Source organism: Piliocolobus tephrosceles, chromosome 8 (assembly GCF_002776525.5).
Source record: "Piliocolobus tephrosceles isolate RC106 chromosome 8, ASM277652v3, whole genome shotgun sequence".
NCBI lineage: Eukaryota > Metazoa > Chordata > Mammalia > Primates > Cercopithecidae > Piliocolobus > Piliocolobus tephrosceles.
This window is the reverse complement of record NC_045441.1, coordinates 5,712,606-5,725,483: the sequence shown is the minus strand read 5'-3', so window position 1 is coordinate 5,725,483 and position 12,878 is coordinate 5,712,606. Positions and strand designations below refer to the sequence as shown.

Below are 12,878 nucleotides of genomic sequence, written 5' to 3'. Positions count from 1 at the left end.
CCAGGCTGAAGTGCAGTGGCCGGATCTCAGCTCACTGCAAGCTCCGCCTCCCGGGTTTACACCATTCTCCTGCCTCAGCCTCCGGAGTAGCTGGGACTACAGGCGCCCGCCAAATCGCCCGGCTAGTTTTTTGTATTTTTTAGTAGAGACGGGGTTTCACCGTGTTAGCCAGGATGGTCTCGATCTCCTGACCTCGTGATCCGCCCGTTTCGGCCTCCCAAAGTGCTGGGATTACAGGCTTGAGCCACCGCGCCGGCCCTTTTCTAGTCTTAATCATTTTATTACACTTTTGCCATCCGTCTTGTATTGGCATTTGAAACCATTCTGGTGAATGAAATATAAATTATGTTCTTATTTGTTTCTAGGAAGCAAGATTTCCAGATGTAGCAAATGGGTTTATTGAGGAAATAATTCATTTGAAGAATTATTATGATCTGAATGTGTAACTATAATACCATGCTTTTTTTGTGGTAGTGGTGCTGGTAAAATATATATAATATAAAATTTATCATTTTAATCATTTTTAAATATACAATTTGGTGGTGGTAAGTAAATTAACGTTATTATGCAACTATCACTACCATCCATCTCGAGAACTCTTTCTTCTCAAACTGAAACACTGTCCCCATTAAACACTCACTCCCTATCCCCCTCCCAAGCCAATGGCACCCACCATCCTACTTTTTCTCTATATGGATTTGACTGCTATCAGGGCCTCATGTATTTATTCTTTTCTGACTGGCTTATTTCACTTGGCGTGTCTTTTTTAATGACCTTGTTCATTCTAACAGTGATATACAGACTGTTTTCTGGATTTTATGGAATACTGCATGGTTACAGAATTATGATGCTGAGTTGTTTCTGAGGTTGATACTACCGGTGTTTTAGTCAAGATATTAAGACATTTTCCTCCCTACAATTGTAACAAAGTGTTCTGCAACCACTCTGGAGAAATACATAGAAGCATTTCTTAATTTTCATTATGAAAAGGATAAATATGGGTCAGACACATGGCTCACACCTTTAGTCCTGGCACTTTGGGAGGCTGAGGCAAGAGGATTACCTGAGTCCAGGAATTCAAGGCTGCAGTGAGCTATGTTATGCTCCTACACTCCAGCCTGGGAGACAGAGTGAGACCTTGTCTCTGTTTAAAAAAATTTTTTTTATAAATCTTAAATATGCTTTTTAAAAATATAAGTTTTCCTGAAGAATATAAAATGAAAAGATATTCTTTCCCCTCCTTCTGATCGGCAGAAGTGAAATAGTCGTAATTTGTGTTGTTGTTGTCGTTGTTGACGGAATCTTGTTTGGTTGCCCAGGCTGGAGTGCAGTAGTGTCATCTTGGCTCACTGCAATCTCCACTTCCCAGGTTCAAGCAGTTCTCCTGTCTCAGTCTCCTGAGTAGCTGGCATTACAGGCGTGCTCCACCGCACCCAGCTAATTTTTGTGTTTTTAGTAGAGACAGGGTTTCACCATGTTGGTCAGGCTAGTCTTGAACCCCTGACCTCGTGATCCGCTTACCTTGGCCTCCCAAAGTGCTGGGATTACAGACGTGAGCCACTGTGCCCAGCCTGGTGGTAAACTTAAACAAAATAGACAGTTCACTAAACACCTTTCCTCAAAGTTCCTATCTTATACTGTAGTTCTCAGTCAGGGGTGCAGGTGGATTTCTTCCCTGCCGAGGCTGAGAAGGAAGGACCCCTTTCCAGGTACTTAACTCAATGTAGGTACTGTTTTCTAATTTGTACAATGACACTGTTGGAGCCAGTAGTGGCCTTGTTTGATCCCACCTCTGTACAGAGGCAACCACTGTCATCAGATTTTAATTTGTTTATTTATTTATTTATTTTTGAGACAGAGTCTTACTCTGTCGCCTACGCTAGAGTGCAGTGGTGCAATCTCAGCTCACTGCAGCCTCCGCCTCCCAGATTCAAGTGACTCTCCTGCCTCAGCCTCCCAAGTAGATGGGATTACAGGCATGCGCCATCACACCTGGCTAATTTTTGTATTTTTAGTAGAGAGAGAGTTTCCCCATGTTGGCCAGGCTGATCTTGAACTCCCCGCCTACCGCAGCCTCCCAAAGTGCTGGGATTACAGGTGTGAGCCACTTCACCTGGCCTTCCCTTAATCTTTATCAATTTTACTTAACATGCTTCTCAGTAAGGCAAAACTGTTAAGAGTATATATTACCAGGCCATAGATTGGTGATGTTGTCAGTTCTGGAAATTTTGTAGCTGTTTCCTGTCTTCTGTAACTCTTCTCCCACAATCTCTATGTCTCTAAGTTCACCTCTTTGTCTCTGAGATGCATTCTGGATGATTTCTTCACAGGTGTCTTCTAGCCCACAAATTTCTCTTCAGCAGAGTGTAATCTTTTAACTCATCCACTGTGTTACTGTTTTTCAGTTATGATATTTTAGCTTTTAATTATCTTGGTTATTTTCCTAGAATTTTGCTCTTGGTGTATATTTTTAATCGTTTTTTATTTCTTTAAACAATAAACATTGCTTCTTTGTGAGTTTGATTGTTCTGATGTGTTAAGTTCTTCGGAATCTTATTCTGTTCTTCCTGCTGGCTCCCATGGTGCCTCATTTTCTTGTATATTTTCTAAGTTTGACTCTAAGCTCATGTCTTGAGTTCTTGATAGAGTTGATTTCTTTGAGAGGATTGCTTTTGCTTCTTTCAAGTCCCCAAGGGCAGTGTCAGTTTGAAACGACTTTAGATTCCTGTCTTGAAGTTTTTGGATTATACAAACTTATTTTATTTACTTATTTATTTATTTTTTGAGATGAAGTCTCACTCTCTTGCCCAGGCTGGAGTGCAGTGGTACGATCCTGGGTCACTGCAACCTCCGTCTCCTGGGTTCAAGCAATTCTTCTGCCTCAGCCCCCTGAGTAACTGGGATTATAGGCACACACCACCATGCCCAGCTAATTTTTGTATTTTAGTAGAGATGGGGTTTCACCATGTTGGCCAGGCTGGTCTCGAACTCCTGATCTCAAGTTAGCCCCCTGCCTCAGCCTCCCAAAGTGCTGGAAAACATGAGCCACTGTGCCCGGCAAACTTTTTTTTTCCTTTCTTTTTTTTTTTTTTTTTTTTTTTTTGAGAGAATTTTTCCCTTGTCGCCCAAGCTAGAGTGCAATGGTGTGATCTCAGCTCGCTGCAACCTTTGCCTCCCATGTTCAGATGATTCTACTGCTTCAGCTTCCCGAATAGCTGGGATTACAGGCATGTGTTACCTCACCCAGCTTGGATTACCCAAACTCTTAAAGCATTTTTTATTTTTCAACAAGAGACTCTACCTGGGTATTTAACCTTCAATACAGTGAGGAAAAAAAGCCATTTTGTTATGTACATGCCAGTTACTCATCTCAAGCCTTACCACATATTCTTTATCGTGTATAGTTTTTGTGTGTGTGTGTGTGTGTGTGTGTGTTTTTTTTTTTTGAGACGGAGTCTTGCTCAGTCGCCCAGGCTGGAGTGCAGTGGCCAGATTTCCGCAAGCTCTGCCTCCCGGGTTTACGCCATTCTCCTGCCTCGGCCTCCCCAGTAGCTGGGACTACAGGCGCCCGCCACCTCGCCCAGCTAGTTTTTTGTATTTTTTAGTAGAGACAGGGTTTCATCGTATTAACCAGAATGGTCTCGATCTCCCGACCTCGTGATCCACGTGTCTCGGCCTCCCAAAGTGCTGGGATTACAGGCTTGAGCCACCGCGCCCGGCCTGTGTATAGTTTTTAAACTTAGTTATTGTAGAATATAATACACATAAAGAAAAATGAAGAAAATAAAGACGCACAGCTCAGTAATTTATCACAGACCAAACACTTATGTAACCACAACCCAGAAATCTTCAAGAAATAGAACGTTGCTATCCTCTTTGAACACTACATAAAGATTTTGTGTAGTCTGTAGTCTTTTGCGTCTGACTTCTTTTCACTCAGCATTATGTTTGTGAGGCTTATTCATATTGGGTAGAACCACAGTTTATATATTTTTCATATACCACTTAGCGATGAAATTTTCCATCTACTTTTAATAGGGATTTGAGTTCTGACTGTCACAAATAATGTAGCTTTGAACATTCTCCTGCTTGTCTCCTGAACTCTACTTGCCCCACGCCCTGGCATCCACCTTCTGTTGGCTATGTTTGCTGTTTTCCAGCAGAATTGTTTGTGGGGGAGTTTTTTCCCCTCCTAGCTTTTGAAATACTTTCTTTTTGGGTTTCTAAGTGACATAATAATAACTACATTTTTAAAAATTACTAAGCTTTATTTTTTAGAGCAGTTTTAGGTTTACAGGAAAATTGAGCAGCAATGACTACATTTTTACAATGAAAACTTTCTTGTAGACTTCCATTCATCTAAAAAGCAACTTATATGTGTGAATTGCTTTAACAGTTCTTTGATAAGACTGAATTATGATGTTATTTTTTGTAGTTAACTAGTGTAGGCATAAAGTAGCATAAGTGACATTTCTTTGATAATTGGCTGTTTTTTTCATATATTTGTTTACTAATTGTATTTCCCTTGCATGTGAATTGTTTACTTCTCTCTTCTCTTTGAATTCCTTTTTTTTTTTTTGGTTAATGTTTTCCTGGTTATGAAATGTAGTACTGGTTTGTTCATTACAGAAAATGTAAATGGTAGAGAAAAGTATAAATTTAGCTCATTTAAAGAACAATGATTTGAATACCAGATAACATGTTTTAGTATTTTTTAACAATTTAGCCTCATAGAAATTGAAGAATACTTCAGTGTTTTTCTCTCCTTCTGCAAATGAACATCATGTTTAAATATATCTTCAAGATTGTCTATAAAAATCACTAAACTGTAATCAAATTGACACCTTCTGTTATAGTTCTGTTGTACTTCCTGAGTCTCACACATGTACTTATTTTTAGGGACTTGCTGACCCTCTGTGCTTTTTGTGTCACTCAGAAACAAACATTGATCCTTAAACACATAAAAATTCTTGTGAGGCCAGGCATGGTGGCTCAAGCCTGTAATCCCAGCACTTTGGGAGACTGAGACGGGCGGATCACGAGGTCAGGAGATCAAGACCATCCTGGCTAACATGGTGAAACCCTTTCTCTACTAAAAAATACGAAAAACTAGCTCGGCGAGGTGGCGGACGCCTGTAGTCCCAGCTACTCGGGAGGCTGAGGCAGGAGAATGGCATAAACCCGGGAGGCGGAGCTTGCAGTGAGCTGAGATCCGGCCACTGTACTCCAGCCTGGGCGACAGAGCGAGACTCCGTCTCAAAAAAAAAAAAAATTCTCGTGATATCCGAAAAGCAAGGGAATGCACAGTCATTGTATTGCATCTTTTCAAGCCAATCTTGTTTTCCTGACAGTGCTTTCCTTTCCATTAGTCTCTGGGCTCCTAGGACAATGTTAATTCCACAACTAAACTAAAATGTTAATGGAAACTGGAAATAAGGCCCAAAGCTGAGTTGAGCAGGCTGGGATTTTGTTGTAGCTCAGTCTCAGTTGTTTTATGTGCGTCTTTCAATGACCTTCAGATGGAACCATCTGGCCATTTTAAGCAAGAAGGGCCTATTCATTAGAGAACCACGTGGCAGGTAATCTACTCTGGCTGGTTAACTTAGACCTTTCACTCACACTGGGTCAACTTCAGTTGGATGAAGGCAGCAACAACTATCTAAGGGTTGAAAGGTTGAAGTACTAGCCTGACTTACTTTGCAGGAGTGCCTTCTCTAGATCCACTAGCATGTTAGATCACCTCAAGCATGAGATCATATGAAGAGGTGGGCAGATTGAAGTCCAACAGGCTTCCCCTCTGCTTTTGCCCCAGGGTGCAGATATTAGAGAATAGCACTTGTTTATGTAGAAGAAAAACTTTATCCTTCATTTTCTGTGCCTCTAAATGTCCCTTAACCTCCAGAAGGAGGTTGCAGAATAAACTAACCTGTGCAAACCAGTCCCCAAACCCTGGCACCTGGGTGAGAAAAGGAGCCAGAGCTGGACACTTTTTCTCTGCCCTCTTTCTGCCAGACCTCCTGTCCTACTATTATAGGCCTTACTATTGACATCTGGCAAAAGAGAATCAGTAGAAAGGGAGGTGTGTGAGAATTGCAGGTATAGCACCTAGGGGTTCATCCTAGGAATCTACTGGAGCAAGAGAAAGAACAGAGAGAAGGGAAAGTCCCCATTAACCTCTGAGCAAAGGAACTTCCTTGCTACTGAATGTGGCTAGAGCTGTACCCCACTCACTCTCTCTTCAGTACCGTGCAGTCGTTCCAAGGTGGTTGTCTGATTTGGCTGTGAAGAGCCTGAATAGTTAACATTTGTTGGGTCTGGGTGGTGATACATCAATGTGTGTTATCTCACTCTGTATATCCTTACTTTGGAAGTATTTCATGATGATAATAGACAAAGCTAATGGGTTTGGTGTGAAGAGAGTCTGTTCGTAGGAAAACATGATCTGTTCATCAGTCTAGCTTAACAGCTAGCTAAATAAACCAAGTATAACTCAGTGGCTCATAGAGCTTTATGTTACTGTAGAGATTTATGTTACCAGAGGGGTGTAAAAAGTGTTAATGAATTAACAGAAGGTCTTTTATATTTATTAATTACGTCTCTTAGCAGACTATTTTTTATTGTAAATGTGAACATACAGTTTTCCACTTCTTTCTTGTTCATAGTTTTCTTGACAAAAGAGTAGCTACTTTTCTTACAAATTTTCCAGTTTCGTAGTTTAACCAATAATAGTTTCAGTGACTTCATTACATTAACACACAACTGATACCTAAACTTTAGAGGAGTTTGCCTTAATCAGTATGTTCGTTACTTTTTAAATTTTTTCTCTTCCACAAAGATAGGAATTCAGCGCACTTGTTTGTTTATTTATCTGTTTAGTTTTTCTGGGCTGCACACATCTTAATTTCTTAATAGGCCAGCTGTAATGTGTGACTAAGGACTATATTCTTCAAACATTGCATTTGAAGCAATGGGCAGGTGTGGGATTTGGAAGCAGTGTGAAAGTAACATCATTTGTTTTTGCAGACTTTGTAATTTTCTTCTGGAAAACCCAGATTATCCAAAGAGAGAAGATAGAATCATTATAAATCCCAGTAGCAGTCTGCTGGCCAGCCAGGATGAGACAAAGGCAAGTGTCGTGTTCTTGTTTTGCAGTCGCTACCTGGAAATGCCTTGCTTTGTTGTTGTTATCTCTATGGGAAGAAAGTGCTTTGTTGGGACAAGTTTTTAAAGACTAGCAGAGGGACATAGGATTTCAGAATATGTCTATACTTCAGTGCGGTCTCCCATTCTGAGCCACTTTGAATTCTGTCTTTAACTTCTGTCTTTCCTTGTAATTCTTATCTTCCTTTTCCCCACAAAGAATTAAATGAATCCTCCATATCTTTAATCCTACAAAGTAAATTCCTAAAACAAAACAAGAATTGGCCAGGACTCTTAACATTTTATTATGAAAATTTTCAAACCTACAGAAAAGTTGAAATATTTTACATTGATCACCTATATCCCTACCACTGGTGCTACTAAAAAGTTAACAGTTTACTGTATCCTCTTTTTCATACATATGTCCTGTGTCTGTCCATCAGCACATCTTTGTTATGTTTCATTTCATTATAATGCATTTCAAAGTAAATTGCAAAAACATCAGTACACTTCCCTGTAAATACGTCAGCATGCAGATCATTACCTAGAGTTGAATATCTTTTTTCTTTTGATGTGAGATTTGTATACAGTGTATACTATACGTCTGTTTAACCAGATCTCATATCAAGATGTAAACAGCTTGGTTTTTAAAAACTTTAATCATTGTCATTATTTGTGATCCAAACTCGCATTTAGAGTGTTACATGGTAAAGTATGGTTGAGAACTAACTTTATTAAGATCTGTTGCTTGATCTTCCAACTCCCCATAGATTCTTTGATTATATCTCTTACATATTCTATAATAGAAAAAAATAGTTGTGTGTAAATATGTTATGGAAAGAAGATGGCTGAAAGATTGGTTTAAATCCCCAACTATACTTCTTTACTAGTTGTAACTAGTAAAACTAGTCTGTCGGCTCCAGACAGGTTGGTTTAACCTCTCTGAGCCACCATTTTCTCATCTCTCTTATAGGGCTGGTAACTTCCTTATAGAGTAATTAGAACAAACGTTATTCTTTTCTACACATGTAATTCTTAAAATGATTTCCCTTACATGGGAAACGTACTGCCTGGCCTCTGATTTTATGCTTCTCTCTCGTTTCAGTTGCCTAAAATAGACTTTTTTGACTATTCTAAATTGACTCCTCTTGACCAGCGCTGCTTCATCCAAGCTGCTGACCTCCTCATGGCCGACTTCAAAATGCTCAGTAGTCAGGACATCAAGTGGGCCCTGCACGAGCTCAAAGGACACTATGCAATCACCCGAAAGGTGCTCTACTTGGTCTTCCTCTTGGGGTGACACCTCTTGGCTACATCTTCCCATGATAACAGAATGAACAGTCCAGCTTGTGGAAATTGGGATGGTTTATGATTGCTAAGGAATTAGGGTGAAGATAAATAGGTATTTGCTGATCATGAAGGGTTAAATGAAAAGAAATAATAGATAGATGAGAAGCAGAGAAGTCCTGGTTTGACCATAAAAACCTGGAGGGTAATACATTCTACTGTGGAATGCAGGAGTATGAAAGATGTGTTCTAATCCTGCTCCTTCCTGATTTGCTTTCTGACTTGGGACAGGTCACACGACCATCCATCCCCCAGATGGCTCAGTTATCCTATCAGTGATGGGACGTAAAGTCTGTAAAGAGTCTGGGAACGCAGCAGTGCCCTCTCAGAAGAGAATGGACAGCTACTGACAGCTCCCACCATTCTCCCCCTAGGATCCTAAAGTAGATAACACTTAAAGGCCTTTGTTAAGGGTGAGAAGGGTGCTGGTTCGTGGTGGGTAACAGACATCTTCCATGAAGGACAGCACACGGTGCCTGCTTTGTAGCTGTGGCCAGAACAGAAGTGCATGCACCAGCAGAGACCTTGGCTTACTCCTCATTCACCCTTACTGCCATTAAATTCTATCCTACTGAAATTCTTGTGATTCTCAGCAAACACTGTGATGTTTCTTTTGTCCAAAGGACAAACATGGAGTTATCGTAGTGGTTAAAATACTCATTGGGTCTTACCTGGAGGAAGGGAAGAACCAAGCCAAGGACTGTGGCTCATGCTGAGGTCTAGGCCAACCCCCTTCCACCTCTTTTTTTTTTTTTTTTTGAGATGGAGTCTCGCTCTGTCACCCAGGCTGGAGTGGAATGGTGCGATCTCGGCTCACTGCAGCCTCTGCCTCCCCAGTTCAAGCGATTCTCCTGCTCCAGCTTCCTGAGTAGCTGGGACTGCAGATACTCACCACCATGCCTGGCTGGTATTTTTAGTAAAGATGGGGTTTCACCATGTTGGCCAGGCTGGTCAGCAACTCCTGACCTCAGATGATCTGCCTGCCTCAGCTTCCCAAAGTGCTGAGATTACCAACATGAGCCACTGTGCCCGGCCAAAAAAAGACTGAAAGAAAAATAGAGGGGCTTTGAAAGGGTAAAACAGGAGGCAACGTAAGGTAGACCAAGGGTCTCCAGAAGGGCCTCCCTGAGCAAGGGACATTTAATCACAGACCCAAGTAGGAGTTTGGTGGAAGACGTTGGTATCATTTGTTGGGGTGAGAACTAGTATAAACATTTGCTTTGGAGGGAAATAATCATGAATTCAGTCTGGGAAACATTGGTTGCCAGTGTGCTGAGAAGGGCCTGTGAGAATTATCTAAGTAAAAATAATTCATTGGGAGGTTGAATGGACTAAAAAGTTTGGAAAATATAAACTGTAGATAGGAATTTTTTTTTTTTTTTTTTTTTTATCTCTTTGGGTTTTATGGTGATAAGAGTTTGAGAGTCATCAGCATATGGAAAATCTCACCAGCCAGGATGAGGTACCCAGACATACCAGGTGAGAAGAGAGGACTGCTGACATGTGAAGACCAAGCGGAGGAGGCAGGCAGACAGGAAGGAGGAAGTTGAAAGACTGGAGCAGTCTGTATTATCATCATCATCATCATTGTTATTGTTATTTAGAGACAGGATCTCTGTTATCTGTTACCCAGGCTGGAGTACAGTGGCACAATCATGGCTTATTGCAACCTTGACCTTCTGGGCTCAAGCCGTCCTCCTGCCTCAGCTTCCCATGTAGCTAGGACTACAGGTGTGCACCACCACACCTGGATGATCTTTTCATTTTTTGTAGAAATGGGGTCTTGCTAGATTGTGCAGGTTGGTCTTGAACTCCTGGCCTCAGGCTGTCCTCCCACCTCAACCTCCTAAAGCACTGGGATGCCACCATGCCCAGCCTGTTACTAAATACTGCCAAGAGATTGTGCAAGATGAGGGCTAAAATGTAGATAGTAGACTTGTAGACTTGGCCAGTCAATAATAAGCATAGATTAGTAAGTGCAAAGGCAGGGTAGATGCCAGATTAGAGACAGCTGGAAAGCTTGTGGTCATAAGCGTGAGGTGGTGAAACAGAAGATAAACAGCTCCTCTGATAAGTTTCTCTACAAAGAGGAGAGGACGAAAGAGGGGCTGGCATTGAAAGAAAGATGAGATCACCATCTCAACACCGCCACACTGGGGATTAAGTTTCAGCAGGAGTTTCAGACAAACACTGCCATTATAGCCACCCCCCTTCTCATGCTGCCCAGGCTTGGACTCCAGCCTGCCCTGTACCCTAACAACATAGCCATAGGACATGAGCCCCACGGCCTCCTACCCCCTGCCACACTCAGGAGTCCCACCCAGTCTTCCTGAAAGGCTCCCACTCTTCCTCCTCCTCTTACAGGCAGAATGGCCCTAACTCACACACCCCTCCTTCCTGTTCAAATCAGGTACCCCTTCTCCCTCCTTTTTTTTTAGGATGGCAGACTTGAGCACTGTGTTTTTTTTTTTAAGACAGAGTTACACTCTGTCGCCTAGGCTGGAGTGCAGTGGCGCGATCTCAGCTCACTGCAACCTCCGCTTACCAGGTTCATCGATTTTCCTGCCTCAGCCTCCCAATTAGCTGGGATTACAGGTGCATGCCACCACGTCCAGCTAATTTTTTGTATTTTCAGTAGAGCCAGGGTTTTGCCATGTTGTCCAGGCTGGTCTCAAACTCCTGACCTCAGGTGATCCACCTGCCTTGGCCTCCCAAAGTGGTGGGATTATAGGAATGAGCCACTGCGCCCACCCTGACTTCAACACATTTAAATCCTGATAAGGAAAATCTAAGAAGGAGAAGCTGAAAGTAGAAAAGGGATACTCACCAGTGGAAGGATTTTGAACTCCAGCATGCTTTCGAAGGGTGGGGTGCATATAGGTGCAGGCAGAGAAGAGCATGGGGGAAGCAGGTTAGGGGAGAATAAAGAGGAGCATTGACCAGAGAAAAAACATGGAAGATTTGCCTACAGAATGGAACTCACCAGCCCACTGCCGTGTGATTTAACCTGTACTTATTCAAGGACAGCTTGGACAGTTTTTTTTTATTTGAGACTGGGTCTCCTGTGTTACCCAGGAGGGAGGGCAGTGGTACAATCATGGTTCACTGCAACCGTGCCTCTCAGGCTCAAGTGATTGTCCTACCTTAGCCTCTGAGTACCTGGGACCACAGCTGTGGACCACCACTCCCAGCTGTCTTTTTGTGTTTTTAGTAGAGATGGGGTGTCCCCATGTTGCCCAGGCTAGCCTTGAACTCCTAAGCTCAAGTGATCCGCCCCGCTTAGCCTCCCAGGATTGAGCATGGCTCACACCTGCAATCCATGCTAGGATTGCAGGTGTGAGCCACAGCACCCAGCCAACAGTTTTTCTTTTCTCTACTCTTTAATCTGTCAGTAAATATTTTGCTTCCACCACTGTACCAGTTTATGAAAGTCAGGGAAAATGAAAATAAAGAAATGCCTATTTACCACTGCCTATTCTTTTTTCTTTCTTTGTTTGAGACATAGTCTCACTCTTTCGCCCAGGCTGGAGTGCAACAGTGCAGTCTCGGCTCACTGCAACCTCTGCCTCCCAGGTTCAAGTGATTCTTCTACCACAGCCTCCCCTGAGTAGCTGGGATTACAGGTGTGCACCACCATGCCCGGCTAATTTTTGTATTTTTAGTACAGACGGGGTTTCACCACGTTGGCCAGGCTGGTCTCGAACTCCTGACCTCAAGGGATACGCCTGCCTTGACCTCCTAAAGTGTTGGGATTACAGGCGTGAGCCACTGCACCCGGCCGCCACTACCTATTGTTAGCCATGCTGGGAAGAAAGCTGAAACCGTGTTAAAATGGCATTTGGGGATTGCCTGTCTCGTGTATTCTTATTTTCCATTTACAGAAGTAACCTCTCGCTTTCTCAATTTTTAGGCCTTTTCTGATGCCATTAAAAAATGGCAGGAGCTATCACCAGAAACCAGTGGAAAAAGGAAGAAGAGAAAAGAAATGAACCAGTATTCTTACATCGATTTCAAGTTTGAACAAGGTAATGCAAACTGTGTTGCTGGCAGTGTGTAGCTGCAACACAGTACCTTTTCTTCTTCACAGTCAGTGAAGGAAGCCGTGCTACAGGTGTCTGCCCAGCATCTGGCCAGGCCAGTCCAAGGAGTGACTGACAGGAACTATTTTTTCAGCACATCGAAAGTTTTAGAAAGTGGCTGCACTTGTTGGCCTCCTCCTTCCTACTTAAGATAAACCATGGCAGGAAAATTTTGTGTGGTAGAAAATTCATGTGTGAGAAAGTATTTGATTATGCTGTTAAGCTTGGGGAAAAAACTGGTCTTGAAGGTTTGATGAGAATTGGCTGTGTTGTTAGGTAAAAACTACCCAGACTTATGAATGAGGCCTTACT

General features: G+C 42.4%; 1 protein-coding gene across 1 annotated transcript in view; it reads left to right on the top strand.

Moving 5' to 3' along the window:
• Positions 1-12,878, top strand: part of RNF216 (ring finger protein 216) — a 135,736-nt gene that overhangs the window by 21,814 nt on the left and 101,044 nt on the right. Inside the window, exons 5-8 of the mRNA XM_026448777.1 lie at positions 366-442; positions 7,024-7,126; positions 8,246-8,410; positions 12,398-12,536. Of these exons, the coding sequence (XP_026304562.1) occupies positions 366-442; positions 7,024-7,126; positions 8,246-8,410; positions 12,398-12,536 (484 nt within the window). The remainder of the gene's footprint in view (positions 1-365; positions 443-7,023; positions 7,127-8,245; positions 8,411-12,397; positions 12,537-12,878) is intronic.